General features: G+C 37.1%; 1 protein-coding gene across 3 annotated transcripts in view; it reads right to left on the bottom strand.

Moving 5' to 3' along the window:
* Window positions 1-2,914: 2,914 nt before the first annotated feature.
* Window positions 2,915-26,729, bottom strand: part of LPIN1 (lipin 1) — a 43,176-nt gene continuing 19,361 nt past the window's right edge. For 2 of the 3 annotated variants that reach the window (XM_088536236.1, XM_088536235.1), the window contains exons 6-20: window positions 25,076-25,205; window positions 22,941-23,250; window positions 21,484-21,577; window positions 19,885-20,072; window positions 19,052-19,145; window positions 17,835-17,904; window positions 14,678-14,770; window positions 13,179-13,252; window positions 11,418-11,562; window positions 9,884-10,032; window positions 8,796-8,882; window positions 6,751-6,903; window positions 5,313-5,427; window positions 4,080-4,183; window positions 2,915-3,246 (exon numbers count right to left, since the gene is read on the bottom strand). In XM_088536236.1, the coding sequence (XP_088392362.1) occupies window positions 3,087-3,246; window positions 4,080-4,183; window positions 5,313-5,427; window positions 6,751-6,903; window positions 8,796-8,882; window positions 9,884-10,032; window positions 11,418-11,562; window positions 13,179-13,252; window positions 14,678-14,770; window positions 17,835-17,904; window positions 19,052-19,145; window positions 19,885-20,072; window positions 21,484-21,577; window positions 22,941-23,250; window positions 25,076-25,205 (1,966 nt within the window). In that variant the 3' untranslated portion in view covers window positions 2,915-3,086. Of the gene's footprint in view, window positions 3,247-4,079; window positions 4,184-5,312; window positions 5,428-6,750; window positions 6,904-8,795; window positions 8,883-9,883; window positions 10,033-11,417; window positions 11,563-13,178; window positions 13,253-14,677; window positions 14,771-14,914; window positions 14,993-17,834; window positions 17,905-19,051; window positions 19,146-19,884; window positions 20,073-21,483; window positions 21,578-22,940; window positions 23,251-25,075; window positions 25,206-26,729 lie in introns of all 3 variants that reach the window. The other variant, XM_088536237.1, reaches the window with a different exon arrangement.

The following is a 26,729-nucleotide window of genomic DNA, read 5'->3' as shown; positions in this document are numbered from 1 at the left end:
TCTTTCCCTCACATGACACAGCTGGAGTGGTACGATCATCAGGCTCATGAAAATAAACATTAGTCACTCCTCTCTGCTGCATATTGGTAGTTTGCATATTGTATAAATAGAATATACACTTATCTAATGGGCCTGCATATTTATATTATGTTAGCCAAATATTCTTTCTGTAACAGAAACCAGCATTACATCGAAAGCAAAGTTTAGTTTTTTCTTTCACAGAAAGAGTAGGAATTTGTTAAACCATTCCATTTTTGTTCTTTATAAATTAACAAAGCAATCTAAATACACTGCAGAAAAATGATCAGCCCCCAAATCGTCTTATTCTCTTTTTAGAAAGTGAACCTATAATGAAGCAACATTTCTAGCAGGTCAAGTCAAAACTTTGATTTTCGTACCTGTCTTCCCTGTGTGCAAATCTGATAAATATTAACTCAAAAATATGTGTTTATGTAGCTACACTTAAATGTTCTGATAGCGAGGGCTTTACAGCATGTCAGGAGGAAGGAGCTCAGCTTCACAGAATCACAGAAATGTTGGTCAGGAAGGGACCCCTGGAGGTTGCCTAGTCCAACTTCAAGCTCGAGGCCGACACTGCAGCCGAGTCGGCCATGGCTTTGCTCAGCCCAGTCCGGAATGATCCACGATGGGTATTTCACAGTGTCTCTCTGGGTTACCTAGACCAGTGCTGCACTATACTAAAAAAAATTGGACAGAATTTAAATGACCACTCATTTACACTACCGCTGGGTCTGAAATACTAACGGCAACAGCAAACACTGGATTTGCTACTTATTAAGCCATAAATAAATACATCACAGGCTTAAGTTCTGCAGAACTTTCAGATACTTCTTGTGATGGAAACTGTAGTGTGCAGTAACTCAGGAAAACAAATCTTCACTAATAAAAGGACAACAAAGCTGGTGGTCTCCTACCAAATGGCTGAGGAGAAGGTGGATTTGGGGTTTTCTTTGCAAAATGAATAGACTGAAACAGGCCTTTACTATAAATAGATTATGATAGGATGTGGTTAGCGTGTTCACTCATTAATTCAATCACTAATGACAAGTATTATGAAATACCTACAAAGGAAGCGTGGCTGTATTTAGAGAGGCAGCCCACTCAATTTGGCAATCCAAGATCCCCACTGATTGTCTTTAAGAAACTTTGTACTAAATGTCTTCAGTCTGTTAGTAAAAAGATTTTGGCATTTTCTTTAAACTTTCATGACAAGTTTGGGTTGTTAAACACAGATTCTTCCTCTTGTGTTTGGTTACTATTCTGACTCCTTCAAAATGGGCACGCACCTCACCCAAACTGCTAAAGTTCACCTGAAAAGGAAGACTTGGACTCCTCACTGAAGGCTGCAGCTGCATGAAGGCCTGCATTTACATGAATTACTACTAAAAGCACAGGGGAACCACAAATTGCCCCCCTGGCATCCTAGATAAAGCCTGTAGCACTAAGAATTAGAAAATAACTCCTGCAGAATTGCCATCCTATGGTTTTTTTGGCTTGCAAAATCATAATTCATTGATACGGAGCAAGCGGGATACAGAGCAGCTGTTCCCAAATCTTTGGGCACTAACAGACCACAATCACATCTTAAAGTTTCCCCTGGACCGCTCTGCCTTCCTATTATTAAAAAACTCTTAACTGAAAACATTACAAAGCAGCTGTGAAACTTGTACCACAGCCTCACAGATCACAAGCAGGCAGAGACCACCACCTGGGGAACCACTGTTTTAACCATACTGAAATACAACACACATGGAATCCCACGATGCCATTTTCCATCTTTTGGAGAGCAATCAGAGTTTTAAATATATTTTTAAAGAAAAAAAAAGAAGTCAATTTTGTAGCTACAAGTTTTAACATTTTACATTTGAAATTGAAGTACCACATTGCATAAAGGCAGACCATTTGGAAAACATTATCAAGTGATCTGCAGCATTGCTTTTAACACACACAGTTACATCTTAAGGCAGTCAAAAGCAAGTAGCAAAAATGGTATCTACAGCTTGTGCCTGAATAGTTGGAAAAAAACTTGTGGGGATGGGTCTGAAGGTGAGAGAGGAGATCTCATTATCTCTGAAGATAGTAAATTATACTAAAAACATCCACTCTTCACAATATAAAACTCAAAAAACTCATATGGTAAAAACCTGAGATGCATCATTCACCAGCATCAAAGTTCACAATTTAGACAAAAACAATGCTTCAAATAAAACTGCTCCATTGGCAAAACCTTCAGCGTTCTTGGCTCAGCAATGGTCTTGAAATTCAGGATATTCAGCGTACAACTTTACGGGAAAGCATCGGAGCTGAACTACTGACTCCAGTGGGCACTTTGCACGCTGGCCTACATGTTCCACCTTCACACCTGGCTCCTCTTGAAGCAAGGGACTTCTCAAATAGAGTGTGAGTGGCAGAACCCAGCTCTATTACTTCACTTGCTTTCCATTTAGATTGCACATCAGACGCTACTAGGTCAGAACAACAGACTAGAATTAATCAAAACAGCTCCACTGGCTTTGATGGCAGTTATGGATCTGACCAGTACCTAACCCTTACAAAAACATTTATTCATCAAGTGAAGGGGGTGAAGAGACGGAATCATATGATCTTTCAGACAAATGAATTTTGACTTTACATGGACTACAGTCCTTGCCCATGTTGCAAAATTATGTCAGGAATGGTGAGTGACTTTAGCTCCCTTGCTAGGAACAGGGTTCCAATGAGATGAAAGATTTTCTTGATGCAGAAAAGACACTGAACCGTTTTAATTGCAACTCCTACATCACTACACTTGTATTTGACCTTAGGTAATGAAACCGCATGGCACAATTTGTGCAGTTACGTGAACAGCTAGAAATGAAAACTTCCATTCCTAGTAAGACTCACCTTTGTCATCTGGAAATGTGATTTTTAGTATGAAAAAGCTTTTCTAAGTTTGCTCACAGCAATGAATACAAGGCTCACACATTACAGATTCCAGATGAACTGTCAACTGCAAAGCCAAGTGATGTCCCTTCAGTACAATTCAGTTCACACTTTGAACTGAAGCAAAGAATTTGGAGATGCAATTACGATGAGGCTGGATGTACATCCTGAGTTTCAAAAGGTGGTAGAGGCTCTCTCCAGTAAGTGAACTGACTGAAGGTATCAGAACAAGGGAAATCTGAAGAATGGCTTCTTTTCAGCAAAGGGAAAATGTGATCAACCACTTCACACAGTCTGACGTAACTGAAAAGTAATTAAAAAAAAAAAAAAAAAAGGATTCTAGACCAATCCAAATCTTCTTGCTTTGAATTAAGACACATCCCCAACCACCAAGGCATGGCTGCTCTTAAAAGGACAAGTTATCTTCCCTGTACGAATGAAATGAACCTTAATGCCAGTGCCTCGCTTCCAGAGAGGATTTACAACACAGATAGGAGAGATCATTTCATTCTGAGCTAAAAAAGATAGTTGACAAATAAGAAACAGATGACATCATCTGCTCAGGTCAACTGCTAAAATACCCAAGCCCCATATTTTGCTTCTCTGCTTCTGTCCAGCTTTGTTCAAACAGCTCCCTGCTCAAGTGCATATTTATGCTCTATGCACCTATTCCATCGAGTGCAGTATTAACCTAACTAAAAAGTGGTTTCTCTTGAATGTTAGGTGCTACCTAAGTGTCTTTTTGGAAACCCTCAGTCCTATATCTTCAGATTTTGTTTTATGGCTCCTCTAATCTGGAGCTCCAGGAAAGGGAAATTTTGAGAAATATATGTTTAAAGGCCACAAAAATGCAAATTATTTTAGAAAACAAATTTATCTCATTTTTAACAGATTATTTAGAGGTTATTCCTCTACATGATTAAAGTAAATTGAATATATAACTATTTTTTTATTTTATTTTTGAAAACGTTCTTCAAACTGAAGAAAGGTAGAAAATCAGTATTTTTATTATTTTACTTTAAATACTCTAAAGAATCTTTCGTTAGTAAAATCATATTCACACTTGGGCAACTTGAGTCAAATTATATCAGGAATTAAATTAGCCTCTATGGTGCTAGGGCTAAAAGATTACTTACGATGAGATGTTTGTTTTTGCATGCTCCTGTATAAGTTCTCCTTTGGGATTAACCGTAAATATTCTGTTTAAAGACACTCCCACTTGTTTGTATGAATAAACATCCTGAACAGAAGGAAAAAGAAAAAAAAATCATGATTCTGCCTTTTGCACAGCATGGTATCAAATTTACTTAATTATTGTACATCTGAAATTATCCTAGAACGTTACAAAAGTGAGCTCAGCATAACGATGTTCTCATGAAATAAACGAGTTACAGCTAGATTTGGAGTCTATTACTTTAATTTAACCTATTGACTGAAATCATGTTTTGTTTCTATCAGTGATTTCCCTTGACACAAAAATAACATTCAATAAAAAGCGAAACTAACAATATATTGGTATAAACGTATTTGTATTTTCTTCTTTTTTTTTTTTTTTTTTTTTTGGCTTTCAGAGAATATTTGTTTTCCCAAGTGTATTGTACTGAATATCTCACAGCACTGTACAGTGGTTAAAAGATAACTGACTCTTAAAACAGTGGGTAGTTTGTAAGGACACGATCACAAAAGGAAGTCACTGTGCTTACACTGACACTCCTGTAAAAATCCCTTAGATGCCAACGTATCACAGAAATCCCAGAATGGTTGAGGTTGGAAGGGACCTCTAGAGATCATCTAGTCCAACCCCCTGCTCCAGCAGGGACACCTAGAGCACGTGGCACAGGGTGGCATCCAGGCGGGTTTGGAAGATCTCCAGAGAAGGAGACTCCACAACCTCTCTGGGCAGCCTGTGCCAGGGCTCTGTCACTCTCAGAATAAAGAAGTTCTTATATCGTCAGGCACCTCAGTCCAACTTTTAGGTATCTATAAGTTTTAACCTCCAGCATTTGTGTTCATACTGTGAATGTCCAGTGTCCACATTCATGGTGCTAATTTCTCCCAGCTATCAATGTTTCAGCTATTGGACGTATCTGAACTGTGAGAGCACAGAGAAGTCAGGGCTGAAGCTCATTCCACAAACCACAGGCGCTTCAGTTAAGAGCCCTGGAAGCCCCTTCCTTCTCTGTTTGCCTCCTGCATCCAAAATTATGGTATCTTTAAGAAAGAACCTTTATATTATTCTTTGTGCAGGGCCTAATCAAATGCAATCTTAACTACCATTTGAGACTTCTAGGCTCTAATATAACAGAATCATGAAATAAGAGCAACTCTTCCATTCCCTGCAACAGAAATAAATTTTAGCTATTACTTACAGCAGGTCTGTTTCCAAAAGCAGCATAAAAGGGCTCAGTGTTAGGATAAAACAAATTTTTGATGTCTGTCAAACACTGAACTTTAAATTTTTCTGGCTTCTTTTCTATCACCTCTCTGAAATGATGAAAAAAGGTATTAAGCAAATGCATATGAAATACAGCATAATGCATTTTATTTTCTTTATTCACCTTTTTTCACTGAACTGATTCTGCTATTGGCCCCCCACTCTTCTCCCAGTAAATTTTCATTTAGAAATCAAAGTGTTTGTGAAAACAAAATAACATTCCCAAGTTTACACCAAAGTGCACAGGCAATAAACCTCTGAAACAAGGGAGCTTCTACAGAAACATAAAGATGGTTTCAGCCCAGGCACACACAAAGGGGAAGATGTGAATAGTAAAGAAGCCTCACAGGAACAATACAGCCTTTTGGCCCAGCCTCTCTGCACTTGAATCAAAGTTTGAGAACACGCAAAAGAGGTATAAAACAGTGTTTCTCTAGTTCACATACACCTGATCTCTGAGCCCTTCCAACCACATACTTAAATCTATGAGTAACAACGAAGCCATTTCTTGCCCACGCATCACAGTAGTTATGATGATACTTGATATCCTTTAGTCTAAATGATACCAAAATGAGTATGACTTTAAATGTATTTCTAGATACAGATAATATAACAGTAGCTACTCCTTCATTTCATCTATTATTTAATCAGTCTAAGAACTGCACTGTAATATCTGCAGAGTTCCTTATATTTAGAACACGACTGGCAAGAGAGTCTGCAGCATGTCACTCAATCAGGAGAGCATCTGAACAACTTTTCATTAAAAATTCTAATGAAATAAATCCTGTCACAGCAGCTTCTAGCAGTGTACAATATTTTCAGTAATCGCTTGACAAGCTTCACTGAATTAGGAGGAAGGTATGAAATTCACAATCTGGGCTATTATGACTCACTTAGTATACATCGACACCTAGACAGAACCCCATCCAACCATAATTCCACGATGTAGTCAAAAGCACAGAGAGTTCATTTTCACATGAATTTCCTCAAAACCCACCAGAGTTTCTTCTACCATAAAAAAAAAATATGCAAAGTAGAGCACTTACAAGTCAAGATGGAGTCTTTGCTATTAAACTGCTCATGTTTTTTTTTTACCACATCTAAATATTACACACTAGTAACAAGATAAAATCTCTGCAATTAAGCCAATAAGCTTATGGCCAAGTTTATGGCTAAGCAATAAACTCATATATTCAGTGAGGCTTTCCTAAGGGATCAAATAAACACTGAGACTATCTTACTAGATTTGGTCTTTCTATAACCAAATTTCCTCTTAATTAAATTTTGCATTATGATTGATTTCTAGCACTCACAAAAAATGCACAAAAAAATCACTCACCAACCTCTCTTCTTTGCGCATAAAGTAACTTTACCTGTGAAAAGCTGAGAATAAGCTGCTTGGACTCAGTAACACTGGCCCTTGAGGCAGCACAGTTCCTCGCTCATTGACCCAGTGCAAGTACCCCCTGGTCATGTCTGCCATTCCAATAGCACGTGCTGAACAGTACAGAAATTTATATCCATTTCTGCAAATTGGAAAACAAAAAAGACAAAAATAGCTGTAGAAATAAACTGTTTTGCTATTGATAATTTTGTGAATTTTTCTACATGAATAAATCATGTCTGTTAAACAGACTTACATCACGGGCATTAATCTAGCTATTGCATAATTACAGCACATTCTGCTATAATATGTAGCTGCTATATCACTAAAGTAATTCAAACAACAACGTGCCTCAATCTTTTTTCCCCTCATGTTTATGGTCACCAAAGTTCCAACAATAGACGATGCCGACAGGCATACAAATAACAACAATTAAAAAAAATCAATTAACAATTTCACCAAATGTAATGTAGAGGTTAAAAATTGAACTAAATACTGCTCAGCATGTGAATTCGCAGGCTATCCTGCCTTTTTTTTTTTGGTTATAATAATTTATGCTTATGCAGAGAAAAAGCCTGGATCAGTGTCCCTGGCGTAATTTAGATTCCGCCATCCATAATTTATAATTTATTATCCCTGTTAAAAACATCAACAACAACAACATAAACAATAAACTAACCTCAACATAACCCTAGGGCATGGAATAAATCAGATTAACTAAAAGAAGAGTTGTCATGCATACCATAGGCTCCTCAAGCATTCATGTCAATTTTACTAGGTAAGAATAAATAAATTTCATGAAGTAAGGGAAAACAGGGTTTGGGTAGAGGGCAGAAGTATCAACCTGAATAACTGGAGAACAATTGGGCATGCTTTTTGTAGACGTTAAAATTTAAATTCCTAAAATCAGAATACGACAGATACTTCACCCAACCCCATTCGGATATCAGTTATTTTTTCACATTTCCTTTTTAAATTCCGCTCAATCACTATTCAGAAACCTCACCATACTCTCAGTTTTTGATTTGCCAGTGTAAGCAACGGCTCAACTACACTGCCCAATCTACCTGGAAAACCAGCACTGTCTCTCTACTCTTCGCCTTTCGCGCACAGAAACATTCCCACACCAACACCCCATGTCCGTTCGTGCAGCATGGCCGTTTCTTCTGCTGCTCACATACACCAGAGCAAGTACCCCATGTTTTGTGTTTTTGGAATATCTTGTACTGTCTTATTCTAGGATTTTTTTTAATTGATGAAATTAACTGACCCAAAGCTCTGTCGATCTACTCCTGTCAAACACTTCCTCAATAGCCAAAGGAAAATTATTTCAAATCACCATTGCATCTATCTCAGGCATATCAAATGTCCTTTTGAAGGTGCCCATCTTTCTTCATTACTTAAACCAAGTGTACAAGTCATAAGTTAAGTGTGATGAATCCTTTCATACACAGGAAGTATTTATTTCTGTGGGCCAACAGGCCCTAGTGCAGATCAATGTGACCTGAGATATAGCTCAGTAGTTGATTATTCCATATAACACAAGCCCACAGGCTTTTCACAGCATGTGTCTCATTGACTTCTGATGTTTTTAAACTGCATTTTGAGCAATGTTTATTCAATACCTTCTCTAAAAATTTGCCAGGGACAAAAAAATATTTTAAGACTGAATCTGCATAAACTTAATAATGGAATAACAAAAAGATATACAAGGAAATAACAAAAACTGTACAACTATGTCTGTCTTGGAAGTTTATCATTATTTACATGATAACACAACCTATTCAAATATTATAGTTTTCAGAACTAAACTATAATTAACTATCTGGTTGGGAGAGCTATCACGGCTCACTGGTAAGGGGCTTTTACTTCTCATATTATGAAACAGCTTTTCCTCAGGATACTCCAGAGCAGATGTGTAATGATGAGATAGTGATGAAATAGTCACTTATAGGTTAAAAGAAGTCTACAGATTTTTATGTGCAAATGAATAAACACAGAGAGTCAAAGATATGTGAGTTACCGAATACTCACTGGCTCACTTTATGGTACAACTTTGCAATCCCTTGATGTGTCCAGTCTTTCCCAAGAGTAGGCAGAATATGGCCTAAAGTATCTGACCTGAAAAAAGGAAAAAGAAGAAAAATGAACTGAAAAAAAACGTAAAAAAGGTCAAAACCAATCCTAAATTCCTTAAATAATGAGACATGGGGCTAATACAAATAACCCTGATTGTTTACTTGGCTGATGACACAAAACACTTTTCTGTACACAAAAACAGGTGACACAAAACAGGTTTTCTGTAAGGTGTCGATTGTGATCTGAAGAAGAATTTATTCCCATTTCTTTTAGGATAGGCTGACATGCCCATCTTTCACCAAGCAGCTTTGTTAACACTGCGCCCCAAGATTCGTTTTCATGAACAAGCGAGTGAGCAACAGGGAAAAATTGAAGTTTTAACTATCAGAGGTATGCAGTAACGGGTCAATACTAAGCATACTTTCATTAAGTTCAGGTTGAATGTTTTCTAAATAAACTAAAACTATCCATAAGGGGAATTAATGTGAAACTGCAAGCACAAGATAAAGGCACCTTCTAGCTATTCTAGTCTATCAGATTAACTTCTCCACATAGACAAGCCTGCTGATCAGGTACAAAGTATTATGAGACAGCTATACTGGCTTCAGTATATTTTACATAAAATGAGATTATTTACATGGTAATAACATCTAGAAATTCCAAAAACTGAATATCTCACTTGACTATGCATGATACAAATATGCAGCAAAAAATCCACATCCTGAATGCCTTGTATCTTAGAGAATAAAAGACTAGGCAGGCACCTAAGATGAATTTGAAGAAATACTATAAAATAAAGTCTTTCAGTAACTGTCCAGGCATCTCAGCATCACACAGAGAAGCAGACCACTTCTCACTTTCCTAAAATTTAAATAATAATTATATGTAGCATGTGCGGGGAATTAATTCATTAATAAATACTGAAATGTGATCATTCTTTGCTTTAATTCTCTGTTAATTACTTTTTCATTACTTTTTTTTTGCTTTAGTCCAAAGGACAACTTGTCCTTGCAGATAAAACTTCATCCTGTTCATGAACTCACCGTGTGATTGTTCCATCAATATCAGAAATAATGACTTTATCATCCCAATTCCACAGGTAAATGGTGCCCTCGCAGCGACAAGTGCCTTGATACTGTGTTGTAACACTAAAGGTCACATCATTGGGGCCATTCTTGAGCTTTAAGTTTTTCTGAAAGACATTATCAGTAAGATTATCAACAAACTGTGAAATGACACAGTACAAGCACAAAGGCGCAGATGAGCATTGCTTTGGTGACACTGAATCTTATTGCTTTCAGCAGACCTATTGTCTAAATGTCAGCAGAGGTTTTTCCCATGTGACGTGTTTATAGAGTTTAAGAAGTTATATGAACAGTGAAACTAATGAAGAGGGCTTATATATGTTCTACAGTACTGCACCTTTACCTATAATAACCCATGTTTGACATCGTACAACCTACCAAGCACTAGTCCTCACCAGTTTTCCCTAACTCTTCAACCTCCCTGACCTTCCACAGCCTCCTCTGTCACTTAGCTACTCTGTGGACGAGAGGAGCAGTGATGATGGATGTACTTGTGGAGCCAGACTTTCATTTTCACAAGAGTTAAAGGAGCTTAATACTTTAAATGTCTCTTCTTCCTCTCCTATATTTCACAGCAATTAGTTAGAAGATTAATAGCTGCAGGGAGATGTGAATGCTAAACAGCTGAAGGTAACCAATGAGATTTAGCATTTCCTCAAGAGACCTATATAAAAGCAGTTTGGGCTAAGCCCCTAAACTTTCTCAATCTGAAAACTCAGTATCAATATGTTTGTGTAACGCTTGCTTTCCATTTGCTACAGATACTAACAAACAAAACCCATCTGTCTCTTCCAACAAATTCCACATTTCTTGCTAACAATTTAGCCAATGTGTGATGGGTTGCATAACGCTGTATTCCTGTGTCTGTTTCCTTCAGAAAATTAATAGGTTGTAGATAAGAAGACAAAAAATTTTCTTCTTAAGCAGTCGTTTTTTCCAAATCACACAGGAACATACTGAGCACAAAACAGCAAGTTTTGCCACTATTAGTCAAAACACCTCTGTCACAGAGGAAGAGATTTGGCTCCCAATAAATTAATAACCTATCCTCAGAGTAAATTAATAAACAGCTCTTTCAGAAGCTACTCAAAGGCTGTATTTGTGTAAAAATGTGCCTGTATGCCTAAGAATGAAGGAAAAGGAAAAAATAACACAGGCATGTTGACATCTACTCAAATAAGTACATGATACATAATATAGAAAGGATGTGGTTGCACTATACTTGGTCACTTCCCAAAGCACAGACTTTGGAATTTAATTTTGATGATTTAATTTTATCTAAATGTCTCCCAATCTCTGAAACCCAACACATACTGCAAGGTACAACATTTATGTTTAATATTGAAAAGAGAAGGAAAAAGAAAATTGAAAATGTAATGAAAGACAGGACTTGAGCAGCAAGAGCTAATGAAGCCTTTCAAGCCTGAGTAACAGCACGGTTCTTGTTTTATTAGAAATGGCATTTCAGGACAAGGAGCTAAAATTAACTCACAAGCTGGTCAGAAGTGAGTCGAAGGGTTTTTTTGTAACTGATTCCAGACAATAATGAAAGATGACTGGAGTTGGTTTGTAGGGACCCAAGGTTTTGTTTGGCAGCTCTAGGGTCTTCATCACTTGACGAAGATTCATCTTTTATTCTGCAACATTGCACACACAGAAAATGATGCTCAGTAAGTGCATCTCAGCATCCATTAAAAATGCATTAACAGTGAATCACTCAATAAGTCATTGATTTTTTGCTCCTACATACTGCTTCTCAAGAGGTCATTCACAACCTGGCTGTAAACATATCAATGAAGTGCTCAATTTTCATTCATGTTTATTTCTCATTATTCACACACTTGGATTCTCCTAGTCATTCAGTTGTCTCTATGCTATTTCTCATCACTTCAGTTTAACAGACTAACATGTCATGTTGACTCTCAAAAATCTCATTGATGAAGAATATCTGTAAGATACTATAACTACTACAACTATAAAAAAAAACCTCTCAATAGTTAAGTAAATAAATGTTTTGTTATATTGGCTTTTCTCCCCATACAATTTAGCAATTATTTATAAAATATATATATTCCCAACAAAAAAGAACTCCCTCTTCATCTTTCAGTGAACAGTTTTTGTTCATCGGATTATTATTTTCCAAGACATTTTGCAGAATTACCCTGTTCAGGCTGTGACAATGAAAAGCCATAGACAGGAGTTCCTTTACAGCATGTCTTTTTAAATACACAACAGTATACAAATATTTTTATGACACGTCTCTTTTCCAGAGATTTTTAAGCATATTTTTTTCAGAAAATTCCTACAATAAAAGAAAACTATCACCTCAGGCAGCAGTTAAAATATCTGTTAAGGTCCTACAAATCCCATCAATAAACCATCAGTATACTTGGCCTCTTATTTCTACCACAGCTGGATTATGTTCCACATTAGGAAGTCTTGACCCAGTATCAAGATCTCAAGATATCATTTCTTACAACTGGTAATATTTAAAACTCCATTTTATTATCCTTTGTATGATCACATCTCAAAAGTGCTATTCAGCATTTCAGTCACTGCACTGTGCTTATAAGCAACAAATTTTTACTGACAGATTTCGACCGTTTAAACAAAGAATGCTAATTACAGCATCTAGCCTGTTTTAAGTGTCATCCCACTTTAAAACTTATCCTTAACCAACGCAACAGACATAAACACCATTTGTCGTCATTAAAGAGCAATATCAATCACTGATTCATTCTGTGGATCTCACAAATTCAGAAAAATTCAAAAAAAAAAAAAAAAAAAAAAGCCTGACAACTTTTAGGCGCTCTGAAGTTCTAAGATATGCAGGAAAAAAATTAAGACATCAGGTCACTAATACGACTAAATCAGAAATTTTCGCAACTGGGAAGATGCAACAACCTGGAGCCAGCTATGATGTCCCCTTAGAACTCAGAGAGATACAAATAACTTTGGAGAACTGTTCCCATTATTCTTTGTTTTTAGGGGACTGGAATATCTGTTCAACACGGAAGGTTGGAATACTTGCCACAGAGCTGCTAGCCAAATCTTAAGGCGGCAATGCTAGAGCACATTTGCAGGGTCTGCAACCATGCCATGGCTACTGCCTCCCCATCCGCATTATTTGGTGAAAGGAAGAGCAAACTGGACATATTTCACTGTTGCCATGTTGCTTTGTTCAAATAAAGTTTGCTCTCCTTTTTAGAGAGCAACTTCTGCTCACTTCAGGTGCAAGTAGTTTTTTGGGTACCTGTTTGCCATCATCTGTGAAGAGTCTTGTCCTGTTAGCCCACTCCCACTCATACCTTGCTCTGGCTTTGTTTCCTGTAAAAATACAAGGAAAAGATTCTGTGGGTCAGAAAAGATTCTGAGCCTATTGGGCTCGGAGCAGATGTTTAGAAAAAGAACATTTGAGAATAAAGGTCTGTGGTGGATTGAGTAGGCAAAACCAACAGTATATGCAAAAAAAAAAAAAAGTGATGGTTTTCTTTCTTTGCTTGTAAAATAAAAGTTTGTGGTTTTAAGAAATAGGGCTGCACAAAGAACTAAAAAGCTGCAAGTATAAAACTCAGAGGATGAATGAAGAATTGGTTTTGCATGGAAAAGGTATAGAAATATCAGATTTCAGATGGCTAGCACTGTTGACGTTGTGGGATCAATCCCATAGCTACCTCAGCTCATGCATCTCAAATAGCTAGATTTGACTTGAAAAAGCAAAGTATAATTCTGCAAAGTTTTAGAATTACATTCCAAGGAATCAAAAAAATAATCCAATCCAATAAAACTTTCCAATCTGCCTTTACCTTGAACAGATGCTAAGATTTGATAAATTTTATTCCACACAAAAAAGATTTTTAAATACAGAATCATTTTGAGAGAAACAAATGACAGCAACACCTCCCTTTGTCTACTGAGCTGCCGGAAATCAATATATCAGCAAATAAATTCAATCAGAAAGAAATGGTAAATAATTGTAAACAAATTGTAAATATCTCATATTCCGAAGCTCGCACCTGTAGATAAGTACAATGGTTATTTCATGCAAACCTTAAAAGTTCATCTACTGAAACACAACCACAAAAATGTATTAGAAGTCATATTAGCTGCTCAAGTTCTAACACTGCAATACTATAAATTAATATGGAGAGATTTTATTAGCCAAGCTTAAAGATTAAATATGTCTAGACAGGAGATCAATACTTCATATAAAGTTTTGCTTTTTTTCACTGTGCTTTAAATGTTCATCCATGGGTTTAAGGCTGTTACCACAAACTTTTAATGCCCAGAAAAGAAATTCCAGAAGAATATTAAAACTAATATATAGTCATTTTTCCATCTTAGGTTTTGCTGAATTTTACAGCTCACTCTAGTCATAAATATCTCTGACTTTCAACTGTCAAAAGAAAGCAGCAGAAACATAGGCAACCTGCACAAAGGCATCAAATTAGTGGCACAACTCTTCAGTTCTAGATCCCAGATACAGATTTAACCCATAAGATCACACTGCCTCAAGTCTATGTAACAAACAGAAAGGTAGAATCAAAATACCATAATCAAATGTTTCAGGTAAGTGCCTAATCCAAGGCTTTCTGAAGCCAACGGGAGCTCGTTCTGCTTTATTTATCTTTTAATGTGAATGTTTTCAGTGAGCAAGTGTTGAACTATCCCCAGCAGCAAAGCTCTAAGGATTGAACACGGAAGTATCCAGCATTCCAACAGCACGCAGAAAGAAACTGCTTTCAAACTTACCTCTTTTATAGTGCTGTTTCTCCCTCGCCATGAAAACCACCATCTTCCACCTTTTTTTGGCATCTTATCTCTCATTATAGATTCCACAGTGGCCTGTGATAAATGAGTGGTAACATAAAAAAAAAAAAAAAAAAAAAAAAACCACCCCCAAACAAAGGACAACCTAATATATGAAAATGAACAAAAGCGCCAACACACAACTTTAACTCATGATAAATAGAATAAAAGGAAACATACTGTCTGTGGACCATAAATTCTACTAAAGCAAAATCTAATGGTATCCAGAGCTGCCCTGAAGTAACTTAAGCATGAATACTTATGGAATGTTTAAAAGAAAAAAAGAAAAAGAAAAAAGATAAAAATCAAAGAAGAAAAAAAAAGCATAAAAACGTATTAGTATAATGTCTAGAATGGAGAGCTTACAGTCTTTGAGTTGAAGTTGCTTAGTGCAAATCATAAAAAAACAAAACTAAAAGGCAGACCAGGTTTTAAAAGAACTCTCATGCAGGACAGTTACAAATCAGCATGCAAGATGGTAACTCTCATTTTTAAATAATTATCAACTCACATTTAAAAATATTGATAAAGTTCATATTTAATCATGCAAAAGGGAAGCAAAGAAGTTATCAATTTGTAGGAGCTTAGTAGGATGGCATCGATTCAACTGGTAGTGTTAGGAGTACTTTTTAGCCTTGACCACTTTTCATTGGTCACACACCCTGGATCTCAGTAGAGAATTTTTTCTTTCAATATGAAGGTGACAGAGCCCTGGAACAGGCTGCCCAGAGAGGTTGTGGAGTCTCCTTCTCTGGAGATCTTCCAAACCTGCCTGAATGCCGCCCTGTGCCATGTGCTCTAGGTGTCCCTGCTGGAGCAGGGGTGGGTTGGACTAGGTGATCACTAAGGGTCCCTTCCCACCTCAACCATTCTGTGATTCTGTGATTCAAAATGACTGGAGCCTTATGCATTATAACAATGAAAGCTAAATACTTTCACTTGAAAGCTAAATACTTTTGCTTGGAGAGCAAGCAAAGCCAAGTGGGAAATATTACATAAAGGTGGCAACAGCATTCAGTACGCCCTAGATTTACTCAGCAGCTCTTTTTATGGGCAGCCTCCCAGGACTTAACATTGCTTTCCACTGTTCTAAAACTACTATATTGATCAGTGATTTAAAAAGAACTGACTCCAAGATCTGTTAGCAGCAATGAGAGCTCAAACTGAGTTCAGCTAATGTATGAGACAGTGAAATATAGGCTTTCCAAAAGATTCCCACTGACTGCATCTAAAGGATATCACAAAAGCAAGAAATGACTGAGGAATAAAGTTGAACAAGTAAGTTTTGAGAAGTTTTTTTTAACAGAAATATTAAAAAAAAGAGAGAAGCAGATGGAGCTATTGAGAATGGAAAGAAATTGCAGAGAACAATGGCTACAATTTAAGGAGGTTCTTAAATAAATGAAGAACTTCAAGCAGACGCCACATGGACTTTTAATAAGATAACCAACATGGTTATCATTAAATTTTGCTGAACATGGGTGAATTTCTGCAACAGCTCCAGCTTTTAATCACTTCCTAAAATCTATATTGATAAAGTGTCTTAAAATTTCAATTCCTTGAAATATTCAAGTGATAATCCTGATCACTGTTGAAGCAGATCAAAACTCTAATGAAGAAACGAGTAATTGAAAAAACAAGTAGGACGAGTGGTAGCAAAACAAGTAATTGCAGTTTAAGAGGTAGAGATCAAGTATTCTTTCTGATCGTCTACACTATTCTAACTACGTAGACTTGTCCATTCAATTGATATTGTTCAATAGCACAATCTAGAAAGTTATTAGATTCTAGAATATAATGCAGCTGTAAAAAATAAACACAGTGGATGTCACATCCATAAAAGACTTTTCTGAATTGATGACCCATTTGCAAAGGTTATGAAATGATGAAACCATGGTGCTGTTGAAGGCATTCAATTTTTCCTTAACTACAATAGAGCAAATACTACATTCGGATTCTTTCAAAGTCAGATCCCTGAGAGATGTTTTGGCTTTTAAGTGTTTAGTTAAAAATGCAGTTCTGTCACATTCTCTTTATTGTCACGGGGGACACACTAGGCATATATCAAGATCCAGATCACTCTGTGGAAGGGCCCAACAAACATAAATGCAAAGCAGGACAACCATACTCCTACTGCAGCCAGCTGAATTATTTGAGATAAATCCCACTTTTGATTATTAGTAGAAGATTTGCAGTAAATGAAACGTATCTGCTTTTCTGACATCCTTGAAACTCAGGCCAGGTTTGCCAGATGACTGGAACTTCCATAATCTTTACACTAGGATAGTAAAGTGCCACTATGCATGCTTGCATATATTTCTGTTTCAATGACACTACAACAGAATATCATGGTGGTAGAGATTCTGGGTTTTAGAATAATTTTCACCACACTTTATGGCAATAGTGATAGTAGGTGAATTCCCTTAAACTCAGTGATGTCACGTGTGTGGAAAGCAAAAGCTGAGTGCTGCAAATGGCAGACAAACTTCAGGCTACAAGACTTATTAAATCCATAGCTAACTGGAACATAAATTAGTGCCACTGGCGATACGTATTTCTTTATAAACACATGCAGTGGGGTGTATTTCTGTCCTGAGCATCTATATGGCATCTGGTCACATGGAATTGTACTAAGTTTATCAATGTACTAATATAAGATGATACAACGGTCACATAGTGATAACTATCTGCCATTATCCACATGGGTTGTTTACAAACGAACAACCTAGAGAGAGAAAACTAATAAGTTATAGACTTCCTTTCTAATGTAGTACTTTAAAATTTATTCACTAACGATAAAATCCCTGGCCTCTATAATGTGGGTAAACACTATTTATTCTTACAACACATAATAAAAGAAGAAAGGAGAAGGTAAAGGATCAAGTGTTCAAGTATTTGTAATGATTTTAGCAAATAAATACTCTTGGAACAAATCGAATCTTGCTTATTCAACTACTTTGCTACAAGCCAGGGGACTGGTTATGCATGAAGAGCTAACACTGATGTGCAGATTCTTCTGTAAAACAGCCATTTTCCCTGCCTTAGTGAGTTATACACCTTATGTCACAACTCCCACTTTAACTTCCATGTTCAATCTCACCTTTGGCAAAGGTTTCTGGAATGCCTGCATCGCCAATAGAAGGGGACCAGCTGTTGTCCAGTTGTAGTATCTAGGCGTTCAAGAGAGATGGTTACAGTACTCTGTAGTCCCAAGTCTTAATTCACAACCAAGTATTTATTATCTGGTAGGTTAGAGCCATGAAGTCCCTTTACGAGTCAAACTCTAGCCCAGACCAGCAACAACAGGCCCTGTTCTAACTTCCTGTACCTTTACTGGCATTTATGGAAAGAAATTTTCTCCTCAAGAAATGCAGGAAGAGCTAAATCCTTAACTAAAAAGAGATATTTGTCACTGATTCTTCCTGTCCTCACTACATCTCACTATCAGATTATGAGCAATGTGTTTTACAAGCTGTTTTAATTTTCTCTTCCCAAACATCAGTACGCAGGTAAATATTACCATCCCTGAGGGGCCACTGAGAGAGTCAGCTACACACCACTTACGTTCTCCTTCTCTGATAAATAAGACAAGGCCATCATATGCCATCACATATGTGGTAACTACCACATAAGGATGCATGTGGCACATCAAATTTATATTACATGACTAAAGACAGAATAACCTCTAACTGCAGCACAGTACCATGATCTCCCCTATAGTCCGTAACACAATATGCCAGGTACAGGGGATATTCAGTTAAAATATCCTCTAAACAGCTGCATCTGGCATATACCGTAGTGTACCACTGTTGTCATGATTCATAGTGCTCCACATGTTGCACACTAAATAAAATCTTAGCCTCATCAGGCTGAGTGTCTCATACTCAGAGAGCGAGGCTTGACAAGTCTTGAAAAGTGATGCCTCTGTAGAGACCTGTAAGCAAGGTGTTCAGCACACACAGACACCTTGATAGGTACAGCATGTTTGCAAGCAGACTGGCATGTCCCTGCAAATATTAATTGTTGAGATTGGTCAAAGCAAACCTTAGCAAATTAATATTCCATCTCATTTTTACTCTTCTAATTGAGTGAACACTATTAGAATTTAATACTAGCTTCCCAAAATTCAAATCATGTTGCTTAGCTGTGACAACTCATCTGAAACAGTTCTTCATTTTCACTTCAGACAAGCGAATTAAGAGGCTGAATTCACAGGCGATTTGATTCTTTCTGCATGAATCTATGGTATGAACATTCAAAACCTACTTCTCAGCTATGGTGAAATAACAAAGTATGTTTCTCTTAAAATATACTTACTTATTTCCAATTTTAATCACAAGGTTAGGGTCATCGATGATAGCAGGATTGTCCACAAACTGCTGATATGTTACTGCATGTTCTAAGAACTCTTCTGTTGGGGAAAAAAAAAATACATCTGTGAAGTCTGAACCTGTAAATATTTGGGATGGATGAATCTAAACCAAAATCATTCTAAACCTCTTCACATATCTCAGACAGGTTTCACACCCAAAGGTCACACCTTTATTACTGAGGTGATGACATTAGCAGTAATATGCAAGTAACATGTTCAGAGCCTCTCAGAAGACCCTGAGTGTTTCTTTCTAAGTTGCTGGGTATCTTCAGAAGAGAAGCTAAGAGAAAGCCTGAGGATGCAACTCTGGAGGGCAAGGTGGAAATTATGCTTTTAAGCAAGTCATGAAAGTGCCTTGTCAACCCTTCCAGTGATCCTCTGCCCAAGCCAGGAGCAGGAATTCATAGACTCAACATGTATGCAAACCTATAGTAAAAAAATCTAATGGACATTTGTAAAGACTACGGCAAAATAAGGATGTCTGAACAAACACCCTTTTCACTACCTTCCTTACACAAAATCCATGATTCATAAGTGGACTGAATTTTCGGAACAAAAAATAGCTCCTATAAATGACAGTATGTGACTCGAGTCAAAATCCAAAGTGCCATATCATCTTACTATTTTAAGAAATTCTGGGAAATTTCTTCTTTCTGAACAAGGACTGTTTTCTCAACAAGTTCTATGGTACAGCCACAGGAGGGCACTGCTTCCTTGGTCACTGAAGCTAAGGCTTGTCTGACAGCACACCGCTGTAATTCAGAAGGTCATTCTGTACCTTTGGTTATTTCTTTATTGTCAGTAAGACCTCCACAGAGAGAAACAGCAATGGAGGGCAGATCTCTAATTCCATCTGAGACGCTTTCCACACCACTGTCAACACCTGAGCTCCCAAAGGATTGAGGGGATTGACTGGCTGACCGTGGCCCGTTTTCATTTGTATTCTTGCTTTGGACATTATCCCCACTGAAAAAGAAAAATCAAGCAATCAGACTTCATATTTTCATCTCCAAATACCTTCCTTTCAACGAGCAGAATTTACACCTGACACATACGTAGGAAAATCATATGCTATCTAAAAGAAATGAACTTTTGCCATAAAATTTAAACAGAGTAAAGAGGCCTCACTGTACACTCAAAAAATAGTTTGTTTCTAATTCTTTGCCTAAACTAGACAGATATGATTGCAGCTTCATTTATTTATACAAGACAGGAAAAATAAAACAATAAACTGTACAAACTTAGTAGCCAGAGTAACACCATTGTAAGCAGAGTTTATACCAATAGAATTATTCCTACAAAGGAAAAGAATAATAGTTTATTCTGAAACTTGTAATAATTATATAAACTGACAGCAGAATTCACAACAAAGAATGTATATGCTTGTGTGTTTATGTTTATATGTGATACATACACACACACGTATATAGATATTTAGATAAAGATTCTACACACAAATAAAATGTAGTGAAATCTCCCTAATCAATTCTACCAGTTTAAAACCTGTGTTCCTTTCCTACCGATAATTATGAGAATGTGCAGGCTCATTGAATTCTGCTTTCCATTCCAGATTTATAGAAATGCATTTGAGAAGAGAATTGAAATCTAACCTTTTTCAATATATATTACTAATCTTCCTCTTTTTTACTGAAATGCTAATATTACAACAGTTGAGTTTAGGCAAGCAAGCAAGCAAAATAGAAAACTATGCAAGCCACTTTAGTTGTTGCTTAATGACTTTTATCAGAAGACTAGAATCTTTCCGTATCATATGGAAAGAAGAACAGAGGTTCTAACAAAGATGAAAACAGATAGGAAATTATATATTTGAGGTGAAATATTTTCAAAAATTGTATCTCATCCAAAAATGATCTTCTAGCATTCATATTTATAAATGATCACCTACAGTAGAACAATATTACTGCAATAATTTCATTCTATTATTATTAACAGACAACTATGTTATTCAAGGTAATAAGCAAGGACATGGGGGTGTGTGTGTGTGTCTGTGTATATATATATATACACATATATATATCTCCCAAGGCCAACTGCTCACCCAGGACATATGAGTAATACTCACAAACATCACTGTACATTACATAACAATCCACAATCAATACATAGTATTTAATCACCCAAAATGGAAAATCAAATTGAAGCACAAAGAGAGAGCTCTCCAAAAGTTCTAATATTCCTATGTACAGGAATTTTGTTTTCCTTTATTTTCCTTCTGTCTTCACTTCAGCTTATATTTGGAAAAAAAAAAAAAAAAAAAAAAAGGAAAAAAGTTTTATCTTGTTCTTACAGTTTGGTATAAATATGGAAGAACAACAGTGCCATTTGAATAGTAAAAATTTAAGCAAAGAACTTATACTTTTTGGGGAAATAAAGTGCAGCAACTTCTGGATCCATGTCAGTGAGGTCATCTAAATAGACGCCATCAGCACCAAGATGCCGGCTTCGTTTGTCTGCAAGGGACAGCCCAAATAAGCCTATTAATTAATATTATCTGAGTAACAAGCCGAATTGCTATTATTACTTAACTAGTTATTTGAAAAATCAAAAAAGCAGGTAAGTATAACATTACATGAAGCGCAATTGGCTAAAACAGCAAGGTCACAAGTTTAAAAACTGGCCACTAATACTTACTGTTAATGCTTTGAATGCACAAAATGAGATAAAGGAGGCCTAATTTTGTAAAGCGCTAAAGCCACACAAGAGAAAAACGATGGGAATTAGAAGGCTGTGGTCACCATAGACAAAACAGCAAAACGAAAACTTTCTGGCCTATCATCACACCAGGATTATCAGATCATTTAATCTCAAAAAAAAAAAATCTTCAATCCATCTTTCCGTAAGGGGGAAAACACAGTAATATACTACAAATGACAGTTAAACTACTAAAATGCATGTATTGCATGAACCCATGCAGCCTTGCAGGAGACAAGTAAGACAGCAGGGACCTGAAACCTGCCCTCCCAAATCTCAGATTATTACCAACACACAGTGTCATCTCTGTCCTTTATATTCAGCAAAGTAAACGCCCGTAAGGCAAAAACCTCATTTGGAATTCATTCAGAAATTCTCAGCTTAGCATTGTCTGAATTTCCAACATGAAAAGTCAGAAAAGCAAGAAGAAAAAGAGTATGTAGAGTAAGCAGAATAAAGACATAGAACACATGGGAGCTAAGAAACTTGTTCATATGTTTACTGAGGAAGAACAACTTCACAAATCAAATTATATAGGGCTAAAATAATTACGGAATAATTAAGCCTCCAGATATCTGTGAGTGAAGAAATTTAATGTGAAGACTCCGACACTTAGAATAAAATAGTATGCAATAGATCCCAAGTGCCAGCAAGTAGAAAAGCATACTTTTATATACTGTATTTCAGAGATACTTGTCATATTTCATAAATTCAAGACAATATGCATATAAAACAGAACTGAAATTGCTCATTGAAACAAAACTACTTTTTTAAAAAATGTATTATTTTCATTCTGTTGTTTGTGCAAAAGACATATTACAATTTTGAACTGGTGTATGCAGGTTCCACAAGCAACAGCAAGACAGAGTAACTCAGAAATCAGGACAGCAGTTGACCCAGCAGATCTACACTGTGCCTGTACCAAAAAACTGAAAACTTTCAATTTGTGAAATCAAGCGAACTTGGAGCAAGTGCAGTCTTGCTAATATGTACAAAGCTGCTTATTCTTTTCCACATCTGAAAATGTTCTAAGGGCACAGATTAATTTATATGAAAGTGAAGTGATTTATCACTATGAAATCCAAAAGCATGTATATTGAAGTGCAGAATCAACAGCTTTACCTTTCTTTCTGGAAGGAGAATCTGTCTTGCCAACTGGTTGGGCTGTACAAGCTGTAGCTTGTTTAGTTTCTTCATTGGCAGGCAATGGCAGTACAGCTGCTACTGGAGACTCTGTCTCTAACTTCTGTGTCTCAGCTGGCAAGGGCTCAGTTTCATCAGCAGCTGCTGCATCTGCTTGTCCAAGGGTAGGTAGAGGAGACACAGTGTTAAACTCCTCTGTAGGAGTACTCTGGATGACCCGAAAATGAGTGTTTTCAGAAGGATTTACATCTACCACACTGGCTTCCTTTGCTTTGAGCAGGGAAGTGGCCTGTGAGGAAAAATAAGCAGACTGGTATAAATAAAAGTTCTTAATAAAACGCAAAAGATTGAACAGCTTTACCTGCTCCACACATTCCTGCTTCATTTCAAGGTCTATTGGAGTTAAAAGAATCCAGCATTTCCTGAGACACTGGCTAAGGCTGTTAAGATGATTCATTTGCCCATTCAATGAGCAGAAAGCCACAGCTAAGTGAGCTGGACTCCACAGCGCACAGAAGAGCAATCCACTGTACATTCTGCTTGACTACAGGATGCCCAATTCACTTGCATCTCAAGCCCAGGAAAGGTTTGTTCCACTGCTTACTCACACACACACACACACACACACACACACACAGACATATACATGCATCCCACAGCTCTCTTCTCTGCCCTTTCCACCCTAATTTCTAGGTGTTCTTTGGAACGTAACCCCTACACATGCCAATTTGAAACTGCTACCTGGACCTGGTTCTCTGCACTTAAATCTGTTCTCTGTGTATAGCAAACGACTCCCCATTTTCTTGTAAAATACATGAGAAGAATAATGTGGGGTAACACACATTATGTGACATAACGTGACAGCTCATCCTCTGCCTACTAAACAAGAGGCCTGAGCTCTACTGAAGGAAACCAGAAATGTGTATTCCCAGCCACTGGCTCCTGATAGTGCATTAATAGATAAACAGCACTCAAACCTGGCAACAGGAATACAGGAGTCTTCTTTCCAAGGAGGATATCTGTATCCCTAGACTGCAAAGTTAGGCCTCTGATTTTTTACTCTGTTCCTGTCCCTATCACCCCTGCAGTCCTTCCCACAGGGAAGCCAAGCTTCAACAGAAGGTGTCAAAAGCAGCACCATCCCCATGCAGGCAGTTAAATATATCCTTCGAACTTCGTTTCTTTCATCCTGAGGCAGGTGGATGTCGCAAGCCTCCCTTCTCCTGAATGGAATGGCTATCCAAAGAAGCCAGCAGGCGACCCGTGGTATACCCAGCTGCACAGGGCTATGGCACCGCACGCAAGACGAGGCTGCAGCCCAACCAGAGATCCTGCTGTCGAACTGTGTCCTGAAAAGCCAAATGGCTTCAGGCAGGAGATGGCATTGAGCCAGTCAGCTCGGCCAAGGGAGAGAGATACAGAACTGCAGGTGCTCATGAACCCAAGCAGCCAATCCTCATCTTTGTGAATCACACTGCTGACACCAACTACTGATTTCCACCTAGGGCCCTTTACAATTTCCAGTGACTTAACAGATGGGGTCTTATTTTTTAGACCATTTATGTCTGTAACTTTTACAGACTCAAGTACTTTTGAATTTTCTACCTGTCCTAAGAGAAACTGTGGGACTTTTCTGCACCTCTTAAAAGGCACGGTTAGTGACCAAGCTATCTATAGTGAAGAATAGCAAAATTAATGTTACAGAAATATTTTAGAAATTTAATCTGAAAATGTACAGTCTTAAATAAATTGAATTAATAATAAAGTTACTGTCCTCTCCTCTCCTGTTACCGTAAGTTTTTCTTCTTTAGCCCTCATCTCAAACAACCTTCTCTAGAACTTTCTAAATCATCATGAAATCAGCTTGGCCTCACAAATTGATTCATTTTGTCTTACTTCTTCAATGCAATACATACTAGCTTCCTCTGAGACTTCTTTCAAGTCTCTCCAGTGCTCAGATCCTAACGTTGATGTAATTTTCTTATATAACATTTTAGACTTTTACGTAAAAACAAAACTGACTCCTTTTTCAGCCGTCTGCAATAGAATAAGCACACTGGCCACAGTAAAGAACAATTGATGTTGACAAGAATTAAACAAACTGCATTGGATACCTTTGCTGCCTGGGGAAGCTCTCCCCAAGCCCAGTGCATCTGTGGATTATTCTTCAGTCCTCCTCTGTCCATAGGTTTACTGACTAATTCTGAATCGCTTTTAGGGGTAGGAGGGCGGGAACCTGATGGGCTGGAGAAAAATAAACAAAAGGAAACAGAACTTTTTATAAAAATACTACAAAAACAGAAGCCCAGAATATGACATACAGCATCTGTATTTCAAAAGTAACTATAATGCACTATGTACTTTCCAAACACCATCAATTCGAAACACTAAAAATCTAAATAATACTCAATCAAATGAGACTATGAAAGTGTAATAAACCAGCTGAAATAGTTTGGGATCCTCTTAAACTGGCACTCAGAGGTTTCACCACTCACAATTTTTTAATCAGTGCTATAATATAGGCAGGATTTGAGAGGCTGAAAGAGATAGGACAAGAAAACTGTTGACCTGAGTATTTCTGGAATATTTTTGTTTTTCTGCATGTGAAAAAGCAATAGAGAGGGCACCAGCAGCAGTAGATGAATGGATGTCAGTACTGCCACGATGGATGCAAAGTGCAGTAATGATTCATTGGCATCGACAAGCCATTTGATCCTGATTAGGTAGTAAGATAGTCTAAGGAACCCAGTCAACAACTTCCTCCTTCTGACTTGTCCAGTTCTAACCTTGGATAGACGTTTATATGTTAACCAGCAGAAGAGTTGTACGTAGAATTTGAGTCCTCCAGTGGAAAAAAAAAGTCTCACTGAATACAGGAAAACATCATACTTAATTATTAAAAATGCTACAAAATGAAAATTTAACAATTTATGTGATGAACTCAGGAGGAAAGCCTATCAAGTCTGCCATTAATAAGTGACACACTGGTTTCAAGGTCAAACGGAACAACTCTGATTAATCCTGCCTTTCTGCATAATGCAAACTGCATGTTCTAGGTGACCCTGCCTGTGCAGGAGGGTTGGACCAGATGATCTCCAAAGGTCCCTTCCAACCTTAAGCATTCTGTGATGCTGTGAAATTATACAACTACAAGCAACAAATAAATACACAGCATTTCTAGATCAAAGGACCAAAAGGGTTGATTTATCTTAACCGGCATAAAAAGAAAAAGGTTTCTAGACTGACAATGTCTAGTCTTAATTCTTCCTATTCGACTTACTCTTTACCTTCTTTATAAACTGAATACTCAGACCTCCTTCACTCTTTCAATGTGAAGTCATAGTGCAGGCCTCTTTAGTAAGGAATTCACTGCACATAAGCAATTACACTCGTACAAGAAGCTTTTAAACATCTGTGGATTTCACATTTGAAAACTAGCTGCTAAATCACCTACATTATTCCTTCTTTTATCCTGTGTTGCAATTAGATATGCCTTGAATATGGACAAATACTAAGACTTTTTACATAAAGATAATTAAGTTAGATAACTAAGCTATTAAGTTTGTAAGGGACACCAGTGTGGAAGATCTATTTTTAACCCAAAGATTTCAATTATTTATGAGTTTTTAGGGCATCACTTACCATTTCACATATGAAAGAATCAATACCTCAAGATTCAAGCAATGCCTAGTGGGATTTTCAATGTTTTCTACATCTCCCACTGACAAGTTTGTAAAATTTACAATACTTTCCGCATATCTAAAACCC

Source organism: Tinamus guttatus, unplaced genomic scaffold (genome assembly GCF_059628265.1).
Source record: "Tinamus guttatus ecotype Peru unplaced genomic scaffold, ASM5962826v1 Tinamus_guttatus_pri_ptg000653l, whole genome shotgun sequence".
NCBI lineage: Eukaryota > Metazoa > Chordata > Aves > Tinamiformes > Tinamidae > Tinamus > Tinamus guttatus.
Note: the sequence above shows the minus strand (reverse complement) of the source record. Positions and strands in the feature narration are given on the sequence as shown.